The 20,218-nt window shown below is 46.3% G+C and overlaps 2 protein-coding genes across 2 annotated transcripts in view; one reads left to right on the top strand and one right to left on the bottom strand.

Moving 5' to 3' along the window:
• Positions 1-6,152: 6,152 nt before the first annotated feature.
• The window catches only part of CD4 (CD4 molecule), a 61,525-nt gene continuing 47,459 nt past the window's right edge, over positions 6,153-20,218 (top strand). The window contains exons 1-2 of the mRNA XM_069243073.1: positions 6,153-6,327; positions 15,616-15,768. Of these exons, the coding sequence (XP_069099174.1) occupies positions 6,258-6,327; positions 15,616-15,768 (223 nt within the window). The 5' untranslated portion in view covers positions 6,153-6,257. The remainder of the gene's footprint in view (positions 6,328-15,615; positions 15,769-20,218) is intronic.
• On the bottom strand, positions 6,295-11,838 carry CCDC87 (coiled-coil domain containing 87). The gene has a single exon (XM_069243072.1). The coding sequence runs from the start codon at positions 11,680-11,682 to the stop codon at positions 8,653-8,655; it is 3,030 nt and encodes a 1,009-aa protein (XP_069099173.1). The 5' UTR covers positions 11,683-11,838; the 3' UTR covers positions 6,295-8,652.

Below are 20,218 nucleotides of genomic sequence, written 5' to 3'. Positions count from 1 at the left end.
CCAACAGAAGGATAGAGAATGGTTGATACAAGGCAGAACATCTCACACTTATACACCAAGGTACTAATATGCATTCTAACTGGCTCAGGGCAGTAGCCAGAAAAACAAAATCTCCCCAATGGGTACAATGGCATTGCTTAAGTGAGAGAAGCATGCAATTCAGACCTTTTCTGGAAGGTCAGCTGGAAATGTTTCCCTCAGCAAAGACTCCATCCTTCTTCTTTTTAGGTCGAGCATAAGACCTCTTGTATACTTGTAAGTATACTTTTTCTGTGGGCTTCCAGCTATTTAATTTGTTAGTTTCAGTGACATTTAAAAATCCTTGCTTACTAGTTGTCATTCCTGCCTCTTTGTCCCTCATTCTTCTGTGTGGGAGCAGGGACCCACTACTGTATAATTTCGCTTTGTCCTGTTTATCTAGCCTGTAGGGGACTCTGTTTCCTGCTCCTGTCCAGGGAAGCTTCCCTTTTCATTTGCAGAGAATTCCTACTCTGAACTTTGCTGTGAACAAGACTATAAATCAGGCTTTTATCCTGGTCACGTTTGGTCTGTGTGGGCTCTCTGCATCCTCTCTCAGCTGCCTGGCTCCAATCCTTCCTTAGCTTGGATTTTCTTTACCAACTCTACCAAAGCACTGCAATCCTTAGAGACAGTGCCGACTTCTGCTCCATACTGGGATCCCACTCACAGCTCCATCAGTGCACCTCAGTTCACACACTTCAAGCCCTCAGCCATGACAGTGACCCCACACATGCTGTCTTGCCAGAGCACTTCAGTCCTTAAGTCAGTACACACTACTATTCCAGTACTCGGGCAGAGCTCTGTAAGTGCACCTCAGTTCACACACTCCAAGCCCTCAGACGTGCCTGTGCCGGGAACCCCACACACAACGTCTACCAGAACACCTCAGTTTTTGCACTCAGGTAGACTCTGCTGCTCCAGTACTGATACCTTGGGCGCAGCTCCATCAGTGCACCTCTGTTCAGACACTCCAAGCCCTCAGCCGTGCCAGGAACCCCACACGTGCGGTCTGCAAGTGCACCTCAGTTCTTGCAGCCGGTTCACTGGTTCACTGTGCTGCTCCAGTGCTGGGACCTCGGGCGCAACTTCTTCAGTGGACCTCAGTTCACATACTCCAAGCCTTCAGCTATGCCAGTACCAGGAACCCCACAGGCGCGGTCTGCCAGAGCACCTCAGTTCTTGCAGTCGGTACACTCTGCTGCTCCAGTACTGGGACCACGGGAACAGCTCCATCTGTGCACCTCAGTTCACACACTCCAAGCCCTCAGCTGTGCCAGTGCAGGAACCCCACACGTGCCGTCTGCCAGAGCACCTCAGTCCTTGCAGTCAGTACACTCTACTGCTCCAGTACTGGGACCTCAGACACAGCTCCATCAGTGCACCTCAGTTCATACACTCCAAGCCCTCAGCTGTGCCAGGAACCCCACACATGCCGTCTGCCAGAGCACCTCAGTCCTTGCAGTCAGTACACTCTGCTGCTCCAGTACTGGGACCTCTGGTGCAGCTCCATCAGTGCACCTCAGTTCACACACTCCAAGCACACAACTGTGCCCATGCCAGGAACCCCACACGCGCTGTCTGCCAGAGCACTTCAGTTCTTGCAGTCAGTACACTCTGCTGCTCCTGTACTGGGACCTCGGGCGCAGCTCCATCAGTGCACCTCAGTGCACACACTCCAAGCCCCTCAGCCATACCAGAACCCCACACGCACTGTGTGCCAGAGGACCTCAGTTCTTACAGTAGGTAGACATTGCTGTTCCACTACTGGGACCTTGGGCGCAGCTCCATCAGTGCACCTCAGTTCTACCCTGGAGTGGTCACTTTCCTTCGTATATTGGGACCCCACTCACATACAGTTCCATAACACCAGCTCAATTCTAATATTCAGTCCCACTGCCAAGCCAATACTGGACCCAAAAGAGCAAAACACAGCTCAGCCATTGTTGATGGGAACCACCACAGCTCCGCCAGAATGCAACAATTGTAACATTCAGTGAAAATTTCTTCTCAGTTCTAAGGCTCACACATACACACCTTTTAAGACTCCTCGCTTCTGTGGTTCAGAGGCAAGGCCACTCCCATGCAGGACCCCACTCGCAGCTTCAAAAGGGCAACTCTAGACTAACACTCGGCAACACTGGCACGCCAATACAAGGCTCCACACATAGCTCCATTAACATACCTCGCTTCTGACCTTGTGTGCCTGTCAGTATTCCAGTACTGCAGCCCACATACAACAATACACCTCAACCCTAACCTGCAGTGCCCCATTATTCCAGTACCAGGAATTACAAGGCGCTCCGTTTCTCATTCCTCACCGCTGCCTTTCTGTTATTCCAGCACTGGGTGGGACACAGCTCTGTCTATACTCCCAGTCCTGATCTGAAGCACGCCAATATTGTTGTTCTCATACAACTCTGCTAATACACCTCCTGCTGTTCTGCACACTCCGACTTCAGTTTGAGGACGTGGGGGAGCCAATTAAATCTATTCTTAGCTGTCATCTTTATTAGGGAGGGTCTGTTTCACCTATCTCACTCTGTTCATTCCTTTACTCCGTTAACTCAATGTTTTCTTTCCCACTTTTCTCTTTCCAGCTCTTAAAATCCACACATTAACAGTTTCGCACTTTCTTTCAACTGTTTATTTCTACACCTCTCCCGTTTTTTATTTTCCTCTTCCTACCTCCTTTTTCAAACTCGCAAAAACGTGGTTATTTCTTTTCTTGTTTTGTTCCTCTCTTTTTTTCTTCATCAGGCGTTCATTCTTTCACTATTTTTTTCTCTCCCCTTCAATCTTTCATTGTCTTTATTTGCTCTTTCCATTGACTCAGTATGCATCCTTTCACTTTTGTTTTTAAAGATCTTTCTTCCTTCCTTTCTCTTCTCTGGTGTTTTTCTTATCTATATCTGTCAATTCACGTTTTACTATAAATCACTCTTTTTCATGTCTCTTTGTGGAAGCCGCAAGTTACTTGTCAGGACCCAAAGTGTCAAAATGATTTTCCATTCTGTGTCTCTGGGAAATGTGTCACTACATACATGCCCTGGTTCTTTCGCTGCTTATTTCTCTCACCATCTCCCTTTTTTCTATGTTTGTTTTTAGGGTCGAGCGCGCATGTAGTCTAGCCTGCTTTAATCTCTCTGTGGGATTTTAAGCACGCCCATCACTTTCATTGGTTCATGGGCTTGCCTTTTAAAATTCGCATGATTTCATTTGTGAAAGGCATGCATAGGTCATGCCTTTTCCGGTGTTTAGCCCTCTTCGAGTGCACCGGCCAACTACTGAAAACATATCAGGCTCCATGTTTTCAGCATGGTTTCTGGACTACTTTTTCTTTTTATTTGAGATGCAGCGCGATCTCGCTGGGCAGTAATCAAGCGCTTTGCATGACATCGACCCTATTACATGGATAATTGCACTTTTGCTGATACGTTTGACTGCAAACGAACGTCTGTTTCCTTTTGGGTGTCTTCTTCACACTCATGGCAGCCGTCGGCTCACTTATGTAAAACTATATTACTTTTCATTTTATGTGGCAATAAAAGTCCGGTTAGGACTTTACAACGCTAATAGCTCTTAGTCGAGCAAATGCAAGACCTACTGCATTGCAAATGCTTGTTCTCTTTCTTTATACACTTTTTTGCATATTTTGTTTCCTCTTTGTCTTTTGTTTGCTAGCTTCCTTCCCTTTTTTCTTTTGTCTCACACGTTTGCTCTATTTCTTCTCTTAGTTGTGCTTTTATTTCTCGTTTGTTTTTCCCTTCATTCTTTATTTGTAACACTTTCTCTTTTTCCCTTTTGTCTGTTGTGTTCCTTTTGCTTCTATTTTTCAGCCCCATCCGCGTTCTCTCTTGAGGCCTAGTTATCAATGGTGCAACAGGTGCAGTGGCTCTGGGGCCCAGAGACCTACGGACCTCACTCAACTCTAATTACTGCTGTGTTTTCCTACCAAAATTCCAGACAACCATTTTCCTTTCTTACTCCAGGGCCCATGACACCGTTACTAGGCCACTTGTCCTCTCCATTTTACTGCTGACTCTCTCTTTCCTTTCACCCTCCAATCCATCCCAAATTATATTTTTGTTGTGGTGTTTCGAGCATTACACTCTAATGCCAAAAGTTGATTTCTGACAGAGGTTTTTATGAATATTATATATGTTTTAAGATAGAGGCAGAAGGTAAATGGAAGTGCTTTAGTTAAAAGCTGGGCCACGGAAATTATTTGGCAAGGAAAGACAAAATTATTAGGCAGGGCTGACCAATATATGTGGCAGGAAAAGTCCAGTTATTAATTTACAATGCCAATAGCTTTAACTCATGAAAATGTGAGACCAGTTGCATTGCAAATGTTCGCTTAACTTTTCTTTTCTCATTTTAACCTTTCTTTCCTTTATCGTTTTGTTCCTTCCAAATGTATTTTCACCCTGGGTTTTTCCTTAGCTCTTTCCTAGTTTGCATTTTCTATTTTTCATACCCTGGTTTCATTTACCTCTTATCATTTCAGTTTTTCTAAACATGTTTAGTTCCATTGCTAATCCCTGCCCCCACCTCAAAGATGTGGAAGGGTATCATTGTTCTTGCTGTGTTATCTATTTGCTTTTGCTTCTGTTTTGTGACCTGTAAGTCAATTCTCTGAGTTAAGAAGAACCATTAGGCACCATTATACCTGTCAAGTGGCACTTTGCTGAAACTGGCACAGTGGAATGATACCCAACACCAATAAATACCATACAGGTCCCTTCATAGCACTTTCCACAGGTCCTGCATTCATGTAACTATGCCAATATGTCACCAAGCCATCTGTCTCCAAACTCCCTAAAGCCCTTGACATCCAATGTTTCAACTTAGTAAGTACCGTCCAGCTATTTTGTACCTTGGCCTCCACTTGAAAACACCTTCAGTGTAAATCTTGTGTTATCGGCACAACAGGCCTTCCGTTTTGCTAAGCATTGCCACCTCAAAAATGATGTTGATCCCCTCACAAATCTACATCTCTAAACCTTTCAGAACAAGTTAGCATACATATACTCCATCCACACATGGTCAACGTTGCATAAAAGCATGTTAACTAGATGATGATGCATATCAATGGTATGGTTAATACGGTGTTATCTATCATTACACAGCCATACGTCTCATCTGCTACAAAAATCTGACACGTCTTACTTGACTCATCTTTTTTTGACCAGTCAAAAGCAGACTCCACTGAACTGAATCAACGAGAAACCCTAAAGTGTAAACAGTGGATTTTCTCCGAAAGCCCTATGGAACCTTACAATTGTTAGAAATGTGGTATAAAATGTTAGAAATTTGGGCTAAATACATGGAAGGGGTGGATATTTTAACTTAGCAGTATGTCACTTCTTTGGTGCTCCACTATGCCTTTAACAGCAACAGGCAAACATGGCTGTCAGTCACATGTACATGGGGTAAAAGGTCATCCTGTATGTAGTCTAATGGTGACCGCTTCCAATCACTCACTGTTGGCCCACACGAAAAGGAGCAACCTGGGTGTGATGCGATGTGGCTAAGTGGGTAGGAGATAACTTATAGTCTAGACCAGTCCACATCTCACAATTCACACACCGCAGACTTATGGAAGGCACGGGCCAACAAGGAGTGATATCTGCCACAGGCCTCTTGCATTGACATAAAGCGATACTACTATGCACATTAACTAAAAAGGTCAAGAAGAGAAACGAAAGCAGCAGAGGCCGACAAAAACAAAATATTATTTGACACAAATAATTAAAGCAAAAATGAATGGTCATGCTAATGGGCTTAGAGTGTATAGATTGTATGAAGTAAACTTGTACAACGCAGAAAATACAGATATTTGGTAATTGACTTTAAGCAAAACATTGGTGGTAGCCCAATATTTACTGCTCAAAAACAGAGAACACATTTACACTGGTGGTGGGTGGATTGTGAACTCCGTCAGCCATCTTTAAAGTATTTTGCACAAAGATTGCATGCTCCTGGCCACAGAAAGCCAGAAAGGAAAGGTACAATTTCTCGATATCATGGCTAATTAACCTATTTGGCAAATCTTGAAGGGACTAATGGAGCATTGTGTTCCTGACTCTGATTCCTACTCTCTTATCTTTCCCATATTAAACATCAAGTAAGGCTGTAGTGGTAGACAGTCGGATTCCAAACGCTGACCTCAGAGACTGACTTCACTCAACAGCCCAGCTGAGAAGACTATACCTGAAGGAGAGCGCCAGGAAAAAATGGATTCACACGCAAGAAAGAGCAAGAGCTGGCTCACGGCCTTGTATCTTCTGCTGGGGTTCCAGCTAGGTGAGTCCAGTCGTGACAGCAGCTTTGTTGGCACTGAAGGATAGATTGAACCAACACAGCATGTTGTAAGCTTCCAACCTTGCATATCCATATCCCTTTTCTCTCTTCTCGTGACTTCTCTGTCCTCCTTCCTCACCAGTCAACTAATTTCCAACATTTAGCCTCCTCAAGTCCCCACACAGCCCTGAACATATCCTCAGACAGTTCCAAAAGCATGGCCCTCCCACCGACAACAGAAGTCCGGCTAGCACCTAAGAGACATAGCCAACATGACATCACGTAGATGCCAACAGACTGATCTGTGATCAGAGTGAACAACTCTGCCCAGCCCACCAGGTACACAGCACACGGGCCTGTTTCACTTCCCTAAGGTACAACAATACTCCTATAATAAAAAAAAGTGCATGACTAACAGACACACAGCACTCCAGCCAACCTTCTAGTTGTACTGCCCCAAAAAACACCCACATGAGTGTCGTGGTACATGAAAGAGCATTAGTATTGATGCTGTCTGATCTGAAGCGGGGCTTTAGGGGAAAGAAACTCTTGCATTTACATGAAGTGTAGCTACAGAGTAGATATACCTCACATATAATAAATACCCATGGTTTATGTATTTATTTACAACTGAAAATCCCCCTATTAAGGAAGAGAATTACTTTTCTGCTACATAAACAATCCCTTTACACCAACTTTCAAAAGAAGAAAGTAAAACACTCCCACTTCAAAACTTTCCATTGCTTACCCTCTCTTTCACCTATGGCAAAACCTAGGAACCAGCGCGCCTCTTGATCGCCCTGCATACCTTGCCTTGGTTACTGACACCAGGTCAGTTGGTTCATTGAGGGAGATTTTGAAGGGTCAGGTGCAGTTTAAGGGTAAGGTAGTACTGAACAAACTTTTATGGCACCGCAAATGCTGGGCACCAAATTACATCTAGAGTTAAAAATGGTGGCCCACTGCCACGGATGGTTAAATGTAGGTTTGCTTAGAGAGATAAAGTGTTACAATGATCCATTATTTTGTGCATTGGAGACAGACTGGTTACGACAAACTCTCTTGTACATGTCTGAAAATGCCCAGGCTCTTCAAACTGTCCATCTACCTACATTGTTCCACTCGCACACAGTGGGCATTTTTATGCTCTGGCTCGACAGATCAGCTTTTGCCAAACAATTACATGGGAAGCATCAGGATAATGGTTTTGGCTCTGCTCACATGTTGGGAGCCAGCAGTACATTTTTGATTGAGTAGAAGTTGTAAGCTTCGACAGAAAAACTGCCTGTCCTCTACATAGCTGTGATCATTTTGTTTATTTTCCCAGCTGACTGAGCCTGTACTTTCAGGAGCATACATATGTGCAGTAATGCAACTAAAGTGTCTTAGATAACTGGATAACGTATGGGATTTTCTCTGGCAGCAGCATAGATGGGAGGAGGCACTTATTACTACACATGGATTTTTTGTTCTGAATTGATAGGGCCTACATAAACCAGACCTATTGCCATTGCCAATGCTTGTTTACGCCAGTCATGTGACATGTTGGCTAACTGCTGCCACCTGTTGGCTGGACAGTAGATGGGAGATCCAACACTGCAGGTAAATAAATTATTGGTCCTGCTCCAACCGCCTCAAAAATATTGTTCTCGTACCAATCTGTAAAGCCTCAAAGTGCTCAAATGGGCCACCATGTCATTAGCTAGACAACTGTGTAAGGAAGGTGTGGCCTGAGACTGTGGTCACCCTGTCCTTGTACACTCTGCAAGGAGTGAGCTGGGCCTGAGCTTCGCGTCTAGAACACTAGATTGCTTGCATGGGGTGAACTACACAACTATAAAGGACTACATGTTTGGCAAGAAAGACCTAAAAAATAATTCATGTTTTAGGTTTTTTGTCACCCTTTTTCATGGCACTTTGAAAATAAATCATAACTTTCCTCCAAAAAACTCCCAGTATTGGCTGATGCAGAATGTGATGCAGCACACAGCAACGCAACAGCTTCCCGAGTGCCATCAGCTTCTGCGGAAACCCACTGCATTAGCCATCTTAGAGAAACCCTCTGCTGGTTAGGGAATAATAACATCTATGAATTACTCAGCAGTGTATACCAGTTACAACTGGGCAGAGACCCAACGACAACCTGCTGTGCTTCAGTGCCCAGATTTGGATTTCTGCTAATTTCTTGTCATTGTCTCCCACGGTAAATAAGTTATTTATTCAAGACTATACTCTCGGTATTTCAACCTACAACGTTCAAGTCTTGAGAAAAAATGAAAAACAGCTGAGAGGAATTCTCAACAATCCATTACAACTAGACAATAGTTTTTAAAGTGGCGCATGTAGAGGCGGGAGCATTGCGCACAGGTTCTCATTCTTCGGATCTATGCCCATTGAGATTTTGCGTCGTTCTTGCTGTAGCCAATACAGCATTTCCGTCTTGTCCCACTGCATCTTCTCAAGGTATGGACGACCCTTAAAAGTCATGGTGTCTTTGTACGTTTTCTTTATTTTCTGCAACATTTTTAAGAGCTCCGCTTCAGTTTTTGAAATTTGAAAATGTAAGGCCTTCCTTTCTTTCGCCTCTTTCTTCCTTGCCACAAAACTTCCTTCGTAGCCCCTTTGAAAGAAGCGGTTGGGGTCAGAAGCTGTTTGCTCAAACATCTCGAGCTTCTTCAGAAGCTGTTCTCGTTGCAGAATAACCTCTGTGGCCTTTTCCCAAGCGTCAACTGCCTTGGGGATAAGTGCTTGGTATTCGCGGGAGCTATACTTGATTGCCATGTCAAGTCTCTCGCTCTCTGGGACATGAAGACTCTTCCATACTGCTTCCAATCTGGACTGAATCACTTCCAGTTCTGCTGTGGTACTCGCCTCTTCCACCTCCTGCTCAGGTTCCACAGCTCCAAAGCCACAGATTCCGCCAAGGCCTCCAAGCAAGATGGAGTTTGCATTCCACATCCCAGGAAAACGCTGCTCTTTCTTAGACCAAAGTTGTGCCAACAATTTTGCCTTTTCTTTTTTCCTTTCTTCTCGCTGTTTGGTGGCCGCTTCTATTGCTGCCTGATCTTCATCTTCACTGTCATCGCTGTTGTATAAATGGAAAACCACCCCCAGATAGTCAGTGTCCTGCGAGGAGACATACTTTAGATAGTCGTCAAGACTGAGAGTTTCTTTCAATTGTTTAATCCACGATGACTGTGCATGAGAGCGCCTATGGTCCTGGGAAGAGAGATTTTCTTGATGATCACCACTTGTTCCACGGTCTGAACTGAACTGGTCATGCTGGATCAGATTGGTGAGCTGTGGGTTAATTACGCGTTCTTCCCTTCTTCTGGTCAAGGTTGAAGACGTCATACATTTCGATAAATCAACATTGGCAGCGTAGGGCTCGATGCAGGGATCCTGATCGAATCGCAGGTGGTCTGTGGGAATGCTGTTCTTCAGCTCGGAATAGACATCGCGGACATCCTCTCCTTTAGAGAGGCTTTTGTCCAATCTGCTAACAGTAGCTGGCTCAATCTCCCCCAGAAGCTCATTGTAGATTGGGGGGTATTTTTTAATATCGCTTACATCCAGAAAGATTCGGTTTGAGATTTGGACGTCAGCAGTTTTCAGAGTAGGCTTGTTGGGAATGTGCAAGTATACTGCATCAGACTGGGGACAAGCCTGTTCTTCAGAAAGCACTGTATCCTCACGAAGTTTGACTTCCTCTTTTTCACTTAAAACCCTTATTCTTTCTTGCATGTCCCTAAGTTTGGATGTGTTCACCTTACCATGGTTCAAGGCTCTGATTAAAGGTGGAAGTTCTGCGTCGTTGCTCGGGTCTTCTGCACTGGGCAACGTTTGTTCCTTTGAAGGCTCCATTAGCTTCCTCAGGTCATCTTCTGCAGATACCTCAACATCTGCAGTGGCACCACTGGGTGGAAGGAGAGAGGTCTGAGAAAGAAACCTCTTCATAGGGATGCCCAGCTCCTCTGTCGACAGTTCTCCCATTCTCAGGTTTGGCAACGACTGACATCTGTTCAGATCTGCCACCCGAAAAGCTTTGGTTTGTTGGGCAGATCTGGGGCCTTTGGAACACAACACTGGACATGGCGTCCTTACAGCTTGACAAGGCATGCCAGTGGAAGAATCCACCCTCACTTGGGGACATCTCAGCAAATGATAAACTTTGCTCAAGTCCAGGGGCGGTATGCTTTGAATCTCCCTCAAGTCCTCCACCCTCTGCTGCCGATGTCTCTCAATGTGGGGTCGGCTGAGATTAACAAAGTAGTCCATGGTCAGAGCTGAAAGGCAGCTTGTGAACGTTTTACAGGTGAGGGGACGAAACTCCTGTGGGTAATCTGCGGCTTCGTGGTCGATAGGTGGATATCCAAAACGTGGCTGCTGAATCTGATGGTTTGGCACTGCCTGATGTCCCGAGGCCCTTCCAGTGTTTGTGCAACGGATTTCACGGGAAGGCAAGGCTCGTTTTTTCTCGGACATTGATGCCTCTCCAGGACTAAAAGGACGGACTTTTCTTGGTTGTCTGTCAAGGGCACACCTAGTACTGGTGACCTGAGCGTCACCGGTGCCAGTGACACCTCCAGGGCTCTTGGAGACATGCCCCACGGGTTGTGCGTCCCCTCCAGTGCTGATCCTAGGGGCCCCTGCCGCACCTCCAGTGTTAGTGGCAGGGCGGGCCCCTGACAGTGTCTTAGCGCTGCCTCCTGTGCTCCCTCGGGTGGGTGCTGTGCCATCCCTGCCTGCCGACGCCTGGGCCTCCCGCAGCTCCCTCATGTCCCGCAGCAGGCAGACCCGGACGCTGTGAGGGTGGAGGAGCTGGGCACAGTGCAGCATGAGCTGGGCCCGCAGGCGGGCGAGGGCGGCAGGCGGGGTGAGGAGCCCCCCGGGGCCCGCCTGGCGCAGGAGCTGCAGGTAGTGCTGCAGGAGCCCCTCGGCCACCAGGGCGGCGTGCGCCACCGTGCGCCTCCGCAGCTCCTGCTGCTCCCCCGGCGACAGCGAGGGCTCCGGGGCCCAGAGCCGCGGCTCCCGGCACAGGGCCCGCACCTCCTCCAGCACCAGCTCCTGCAGCGCGGACTTCACGGCGGCGGGGAGCCCGGGGCAGGGCAGGCGCCGCATGCGGGCCTCCAGCAGCCGGGGCAGCGCGGACAGGGGCGCGGAGCCCTCCGCCTCCCGGGTCAGGGGAGCCGGGGAGTCCGCTTCCGGGGTGGCGGGGGCCGATGACAGTCCCACGGGATATCCGCGGCTCCCGGCACCCGGCCGGGGCAGCAGGGTGAGCGGCTGCAGCAGCTCCTGGTACAGCCGGGCGATGCCCCCCGAGTTGAGGTCCGGAGGGAGTCCACGGTAGGAGGCCATGTCTCGGGACCCCCTGCCCCCGGGGAGGGGGCGCAGGTGTCCTCGAGCCCCCGGTGTGTGCGGCCAGAGGCTCCCAGAGGGCCGACCGTGCGCTTCGTCCGTTGCCAAGGAGACGGGATGTAAACACGCGGCGCCATCTTGGATTCTCCCTGCGCAAGCCACGCCCAGGCTGCTGAGCGGCGCGCGTGCGGCAGAAATTCCAGCACGCGGACTCCTGACCACCATCCTTGATAAACATTCCTAACTAAGGTGTGGAGCACTTTTAATGTTTCTGGGGTCGTGAAGGAAGGGAAGAACCGGTGGGTGGACGATGTGCAGAGCCAATGGAATTATGCGCCAGGGCTGGGCCAAATTGTGCAGCAGAGTTGAGTAAATTATGCAACAAGAAAAGGCAAATTATGCAGCACAGTTTGCGATAGTCTCACTTCATTTTCTTGGTTAAACTTGTTGACACTAGCTGGCCATTAGTTGCACCTCATCAGTACCAGTTTACCATCCAAATATAGCAATACGATTTAGAAAGGTGACCAATCATCCTTTGCAAAGGGCTCTCCACTGCTTGACAACACTTGTTGCTGAGTTTTTATTAACTTTTGAGGCGTTTGAGTTTGAAACAATTTTTTTAAAAAATATTCAGATTATGAGGCAAATGCAGAAAATCTACAATTATGCGAAAATTGCCACACAATAGCATAATTCTGTGGCCCTGACTATGATGAGTGAGGCATCCAAGTTGGTTGCAGTGTTCACTCATTTGATTGAAGATATTCAAAAACATTTTAGTTCACCTGTAATTCGATTTAGGAAATGTAGTTGTTTATGTTGTAAAAAGGAATGAAAAAAGAATACAATTTTTGCGCCATATTGTTATTCTATTGTATTTTATGCTTTGGTGAGGTGCTTCTTCCATTCCTTGACTTGCTGCCGCTGGTATGACCTGGTTGGTCTGATATCTCTTGGTTTCAGAAGCTGTTTGCAGTGCATAGCAAAGGTGTCACAGATCCTAACGGATGCAACGAAAATTACCCTTCCATTGAGGTAGTGAAGGACTGTAATAGTCGGGGTGCCAGAGGGCTCATCACATAACTGCACCTACTACATTAATGATAACCAAGTCATTTGTCTCAAACCACCCTCATACTGGGTTTGCAGAGGATCCCATTGTGGTTGTAGAAACTATGGATTTTTAAGCAAGCCTCAGTAGAGTTTTGTAGGATATGCAGCTGATTCAATGACATTTATGCAGCTCCAGGTTGGTTTCCAGGGACTGACAGATCACAGTGCTAGCAACGACCTGAGCTCCTGGATCATCTATTGCACTTTAACAGCTCAGTTTGGCATTGTTGCCTTGTTTGATCAAATGTGAATCATCTAATGAGATTGATGTATTATAGCAAACCCGGCTTTGTGATTTGCTGAATGGACGGATTCAGCATATACCTGTGCCTTTTATCAATGGCTTCGGAGGTAAATGGAAGGGGCCCACATTACAAACACGAGAAACCGGTTGCCAGGGTCGTAATAAATGCTGTAGTCTTACTCTCTTCTTGTGTGATGCTAAATCTGACACGTGGACAACTCCTGTGCTGTCCGCAAGTCATCGCAGATGGGGTCTCGTCCCCTGCAGCACATCACTTCCTGCTCTCGGCTGAGCTTAGCTGGTGCTGCAGTTTTTATTTTGGTTCACTTTGTAATAGGCAGCTGCTGGCCATCTGGCCTCACAGCTGAAGAGTCTCTTCTTTGGCACAGGGTGTGTGCCCGAAACACCTCGGGAGCTGCAGTGGGTTATGTTACACTCCTGCCAGTGCCATCATCCCACCTCTCATATCACCCTCGCCCCAGAGTAAGGTCTGTGCTGCTGTGATGGGCTGGTCATATGCAGAAAAGGGCAGATTGTTTTGTGTCTATGGGGATGATTATAGGGGGGTCATTACAACCCTGGCCGTCTTTGACCGCCAGGGTTGTTTTGACGGATTTCACCACCAACAGGCTGGCGGTGAAATCCTGGGGAATACGACCGCGGCGGAAGCGCCGCGGTCGCACCGCCGGGACCGGCGGTTTCCCGCCACTTTTTGTCCCAGCAGGAGTAATCCTCCAGGGCAGCGCTGCTTGCATCACTGTCCAGGGGATTACAAGTCCCCCTCCCGCCAGCCTTTTCATGGCGGTTTGCACAGCCATGAAAAGGCTGGCGGAAAGGGGAGTCGGGGGCCCCTGGGGGCCCCTGCACTGCCCATGCCACTGCCATGGGCAGTGCAGGGACCCCATGCCACAGCTGCGTGCAGCTTTTCGCTGTCTGCTATGCAGACAGTGAAAAGCGCGACGGGTGTAACTGCACCCGTCGCACAGGCGCAACATCGCCGGCTCCATTTGGAGCCAGCTCCTGTGTTGCAGCCGAGATCCCCACTGGGCCGGCAGGCGGAAACCAGATTTCTGCCCGCCGGCCCAGCAGGGATCTCATAATGGCCGTGGCGCGAGTGTGGCCGCATTGGCGGTGCCCGCCTAGATTGTAATGACCCCCTATGTGTGAACAGAGTAAATACGTGTAACCCAGGAATTTGTGCCACATGGCCAGAACCCCAACACGCATTGAGAAAATGATGACAGGCATCGCTTCTTGGAGTTCAAATGGCTACAGTTGTTTACTTTTAAAGAAGCACATGGTCCCCTCTCAGATAGATAATGCAATCTCAATTTTTATTTATTTATTTTTAGCACACTTGCCTATAATCCACTGTCAGTGATAAGGTGAAGTTGAAGTCTCTTTGAGTTCTGTCTTTAAGGTACCCATAGTCCGAGATATTAGGGTTAACTCAGGAACTTTGTTAGTCCTTGGCAGCCGGCCATCAGGTGGACCATGCTGTGTCTGCTGTGGAATTACTATTCTTAGCTGGTCCACACTATCTAGCCCAAGTATCTAGCCTAAAAAAAACACTGCAGCAAATCAGTCCCCATCAGGCCCTGTTTCTGATCAATGTGGGGGACATTATCATGTGCCGCACCATGAGGTTTTATGCTAATGCCGCTGCAAAGTTTTATCTACTACTGAGTTTCCTTTCGTTCAGGTAGTTCAAAAGTTAATCGCCACTTATGTATCTGCTCACACCAGGAAGGCCTTTCCTTGTGAAGCAGACCTCGTTTGCTTAATCCAAAGCCAGGGGCATTCATTACCATTTGTTTTGTGCACCTTTTGTTCGAACCCTACACCTTCAGTGGGCTTCATGGAGCTCTGCACCTCCATTCTGCTCAGAGGGCTGCTTCTGTTGGGCTTCATCCACCATTTTGTCTCTGTCGCACTCGGTTATCTGCATCCAGCGCCTCTGCTGGTGTTATTCAAGTGCCTCCAGAACCTTATTCTAACTCTACTTTTTTAAAAATAAAATCTACTTTTAGTTTCATTTTATGATATAACAATAGTTTCACTGGGGGCTTGCTTGAAGATCGATGTTGGTACATTATGGTTCAGCCAAGTTTGAGAGCACTCTGTAACTAATACATGTTCACAAATAAATAAATTAAAAAAACAACCATTGGCTTTGGCAGCATTTTAAACAAACATTGCTTTTACAAGCAAAATAATGTTGCAGCAAAGCTAGTATGTTCAACTAATACAGTGAGCATAGTATCCTTAAACAAGGAACTAGGGGCCATATGTACGAACACTTTTTCCCATAGACACAGGATGGGTAAAAACCTTTGGTACATCTGGCCCTAGATCCGGTATCAGATGAGACAGTATACACATTGGCTTAACACGCAGGAATTTAGTTGTTTATCAACATTATCCATGGAAGGGCCTAACTGTTAAAGGTTACCAAGATCAATGTTGTTTATTTCAGTTACGAGCTCCTACCTCGAATTTTGGGATGCATTGCCTTCAAAGTGTGAGAAAATGTCGCGTCTCACCTCTGCATGGGCATGTTTTGTCAATTTCAGGTCTAAACCAGGAAGTGACGGTGATGCTCGCCAGGGTCTCCGCTGAGGTCACGTTGAAATGTGAAGCAAATGCTGAGATCAAGAACCTGAAATGGGAGAAGGAAAACAGCATCATTCTCCAGTGGCAAAAGGGAGTCACATTTGTTTTTAAAGGTACAGTCTGTCAGTTAAGCTTTTCTCAAAGGGGTTCAAGTGCTTCTTTTTGGGGGTAACTGTTGATCAAGCATGACCACATAGGGGATGCGAATTCAAACGTTGTGGAAACTACTTGGCTGTCCTACGTGTCTTTCTGGAGCAATGTGGCCAGTTTTACCAGCTTCATGTGGAACATTATGTCTAGCCCTCGAGATCTCATTATGTTTTGGTACTGTATCGCTTTTTAGGTCTGTCTGGACAGTGCAGCAGTTGCTAGATGTTACTGTACTTGACCAAAAAAGGCGCTTTCCGGAGTACTACAGAGTGGGGAACCATTTTTCATGTTTGTAGATCCTGAGCACATGTTCCGATTGGGCAGAGGTTGTGCACTTGCATAGAAAAAAGTACTCCCCTCCACACAGCGTTGATTACATTGTATCCAGCTGTCTGAGCCATCAGTAGTATGGCTGCCAGAGCTTGAACTTTCAGGCTGTCATTGTAATGCTGTCAAAGTGCCTTTTATAACTAGATAATTGGAGGTGTTTGTTTTCCTCTGACAGCAACACAGATGGGAGTAGCACGTTCTCACTTCCATCATTTTTTGTGTTACAGAGCAGTATGGGATGCCAAGGGCTACACTAATCTACATAGAATTTTAGGTCTGGCTCGACAGTGCAGCTGCTGCCTGACCTTATTTGATCAACAAAAAAGTGCCTTAAGACCACTACTGAGAATGGGGCTTAGGCTTCACTCACCTGTTAACATCCCTCAGTACGGGACTTGATTGGGCCAAGATTGTCTGCTTCCACTACAAAGACTGCTTGTATTGCACTTTTTGACTTGTGGCAAAGCTTATACTTGATACAGCAGGACTGAGTTAGCTATGAAGGTAAGCCAATGATCATGGCTGTAGGCCTGATCTGTTTATTATGAAATACCATGATAAAGGCAGTAGACCTGACATAGGTATTGTGTAAAGCATCTGCTAAGGCCAATAAGCATTTGAGTGTGGATTGTTATTACTCTGTATTAATGCCTATAGATAGTCATTTTGTTATATCAATTCACACAGATTACCGTAGTTAGGCAGGGGTTTGATGTTGAATACTTAATGTGCAACATTTTTTTTCTAGTTGTATGCTTTTCATTTATCTTCTATTTGTTGTGGAGATGGTGTGCATTTCATTGTGGTTGTGTCTGAGGGTCAATGCAGGAATGACACAGTGGATTAATAAATTAATTCATGAGGGCAAATATGTGTGACAGAGTGCTGGATGATGAATTATTGAGCACCTAAACCCATCAATGACACAAAAGGAACTTTTACTCATAATCCAGACCTTTTGGCATTGCCAATGCTTGTTCCTAACTAGGAGCATTTTATTTAAGTGGCATCTCAAAAGCAGACCACAGGATAGGAAGAGCAGGAAGACTAGCACTTACAGTGGCACTGGAAAAACATGGTTGTGTTGCGGCAGACTTTCACATATATTTACGAAATTGCCATACTTGCCACTTTCTTCTGTATAATTTGCAGATTGCAACAAAAATAAAGGTGGTTCCAGCTAATGCCGAGGAAAATGTGCTAAAAATGCACCACACATGGTGCAGGACATTGGTAAACTCTTTGGAGAGGTTAACCATTCACTATTTCGTTGTTTTTAACTGATAGTAATGACGTGAAACGTTTGCCCAGACAGTATTAATGTTGATATTTTGTACAGTGGGGAAGCACTTTCATCTGCAGCAAGAACAACGTCTGGCACTTAAATGAAATTCAAACAGAGTGGGAATAATGATTACTTTTTATCACAAAGTTGTTTTGCTTTAGTATTCATGCAAGTGCATGTTAAACCACACATACGGTTCTCAAAATAGCAGTTATATCAAGAGGGCACTTAGTATACAGAAAATTCCCAAACGTTTTACTTCTGTTTTCAAGGGATGTTGTCTTGAGTCTAACACTGTCTCCTATTGAGACACTCATATTATTATACATATGTAATGTACAATTATCCTCTAGGCAAAGTTCAGGTTTACAGTAGGATATCAAGTGTCCAGATCATATATATAAGGATATATCTTATCAGATTATATGCCATCGGATGTAAGAATGAGAGCGAGTCTGCAGACTCTGAGATTGTAGTTCAAGACATTAGTTTAGCAATGAAAGCAGAACAGGGTCATGACTGTAATGACCATTTAAAAAATCCTAGGTTGTTTTATGTTCGAAATGGGGTCTCTAGATGGCAGTGGTTTGCCCCCTGTCCAAGTAGGGATCCTCACTCTAGTCAGGGTAAGGGAGTCACACAGCTAAAATAACCCCTGCGCACCCCCTTGGTAGATTAGCTCAAGCAGCCAGGCTTATCTCAGAGGCAATGTGTAATGTATTTGTGTACACACACACACACACACAAACACACACACTACAAAAGTACTCCACATCAGTTTAGAAAAATAGCTAATATTTATCTGAGTAAAACAAGAATAAAACAACAAAAATTAAACATACGCAAGTAAAGATAAACATTTTCAATGATTGTATCTTAGTAAAGCGGTTAGAAACAATAGTTCCAACTGGGGCTATCACAGCATCTTGATGGAGTTTATCCCAACAGTCCAACTTCACTCGAGAGGGAGTCCAGGCTGGTCACAGAGTCACACAGACCACAGGTACAGTACCTTTGAAAACAATGAGGAAACAAAGACATTGCCTGGAGTGGGGTAGGTGAGGCATCGCTGAAGCCGGTGTTGTGTCTCCGACCTGGGAGGTAAGGCGTTGGTTCCTATTGCTTGGCAGGGGAGGTGAGGCGTTTGATCCTTAGGGTTGCAGGGTAGGTGATGTGGTGTTGGTGGTGAAGCGTTGGTTCCTTACCACCTGGCTGGGTTGATGAATCCAAGAGGTCAAGATGCAGGGCATCGACTTGGCAGTGTTGCGATCACACCACAGGACCACAGGTGCTGCAGAGGAGTCAGAGTCAGGTGTCCCGGACGTCGGTAACATGGCAGTCTGGATTCACGCTGTGCCGGGACTTGAGAGGTGCTGCGGTGGCGTCCGGCCTGTGTGGCAGGTCGTGGTTGTTGCACTCAGCGAGGACCACAGCTCCGGTGCAGGCGGTGGTGCGGAGTTGGAGAGCGGTGCTGGTTCCGAAGTCGCTCTGGAGTCGATGTGCTTAGTTTCTCCTTAGTTGCACCAGAGCTCACTTCCAAGGGAGGAACTGGATTTAACAACAGTTGGCAAGTCAGGACTCTCAGAAAGAGAGCCCAGGTGCTTGTAGGTGAAGTCTTTGATGGCCCTGAGACTTCTTAACAGGAGACAAGCTCAGTTCAAGCTCTTGGAGAACCTTTGGAAAGCAGGATGTAGAAAGCAAAGTCCAGTTATTTCATTCCCAGGACAGAAGTAGCAAGCAGCAGTCCAGCACAACAAAGCAACAGGCAGCGTGGCAGTCCCTTCTACAGCATCCAACCCTTCTTCCTGGCAGAATGTCCTCAATTCAGAAGTGTTCTAACTCTGTGGTGTCAGAGGTCCATTAGTTATACCAATATCTGTCTTTGAAGTAGGCAAACTTCAAAGAAAAGTCTTTGTAGTGCACAATACCCTGCCTTCCCTGCCCTGGTCCCAGACACACTCCAGGGGGTTGGAGACTGCTTTGTGTGAGGACAGACAGAGCCCTATTTAGGTGCAAGTGTCAGCTCCTCAGACCACTCTAGCTCAGGAAGGCCCACCAGCCTAGTGATGGGCCATCAGGATATGCAGGGCATACCTCAGCTCCCTTTGTGTGACTGTCTGGAGTAAATGCACTAACAGCCCAACTGTCATCCTGACCCAGACGCATATTCGCTAGACAGGCTGAGGCACAATATGGTTAAACAAGAAAATTCCTACTTTCTAAAAGTGGCATTTTCAAAAACACACTGTTCAAAAACCAACTTCACCAAAACATGTATTTTAAAATTGTAAGTTCAGAAACCCCAAACTCCATAGCTCTAGCTGCTACCAGTGGGAAATTACACTTAAAAGGTATTTCAAGGCAATCCCATGTTACCCTATGGGAGAGGCAGGCCTTGCAATAGTAAAAGCCAAATGTAGCAGCATTTCATTATCAGGGCACCTAAAACACACAAGTAGATGTCCTACCTTTTAAATACACTGCACCCTGCCAATGGGCTGCCTTGGGCCCACTTTAGGGGTGACTTACATGTAGTAAAAGGGAACATTTGGTCCTGGTAAGTGGGTGCGTTTGCCAGGTTGAAATGTCAGTTTAAAACTGCACACAGACACTGCAGTGACAGGTCTGAGACATGTTTATAGGGCTAATAATGTGGGTGGCACAATCAGTGCTGCAGGCCCACTAGTAGCATATGATTAATAGGCCCTGGGCACACATGGTGCACTTTACTAGGGACTTGTTAGTAAATCAGATTTGTCAATCATGGATAAAACAATCACCAATACAATTTACACAGG

Source organism: Pleurodeles waltl, chromosome 7 (assembly GCF_031143425.1).
Source record: "Pleurodeles waltl isolate 20211129_DDA chromosome 7, aPleWal1.hap1.20221129, whole genome shotgun sequence".
NCBI classification, from domain to species: domain Eukaryota; kingdom Metazoa; phylum Chordata; class Amphibia; order Caudata; family Salamandridae; genus Pleurodeles; species Pleurodeles waltl.
The sequence above is the reverse complement of the archived record's forward strand: the minus strand, read 5'-3'. Positions and strand labels throughout refer to the sequence as shown.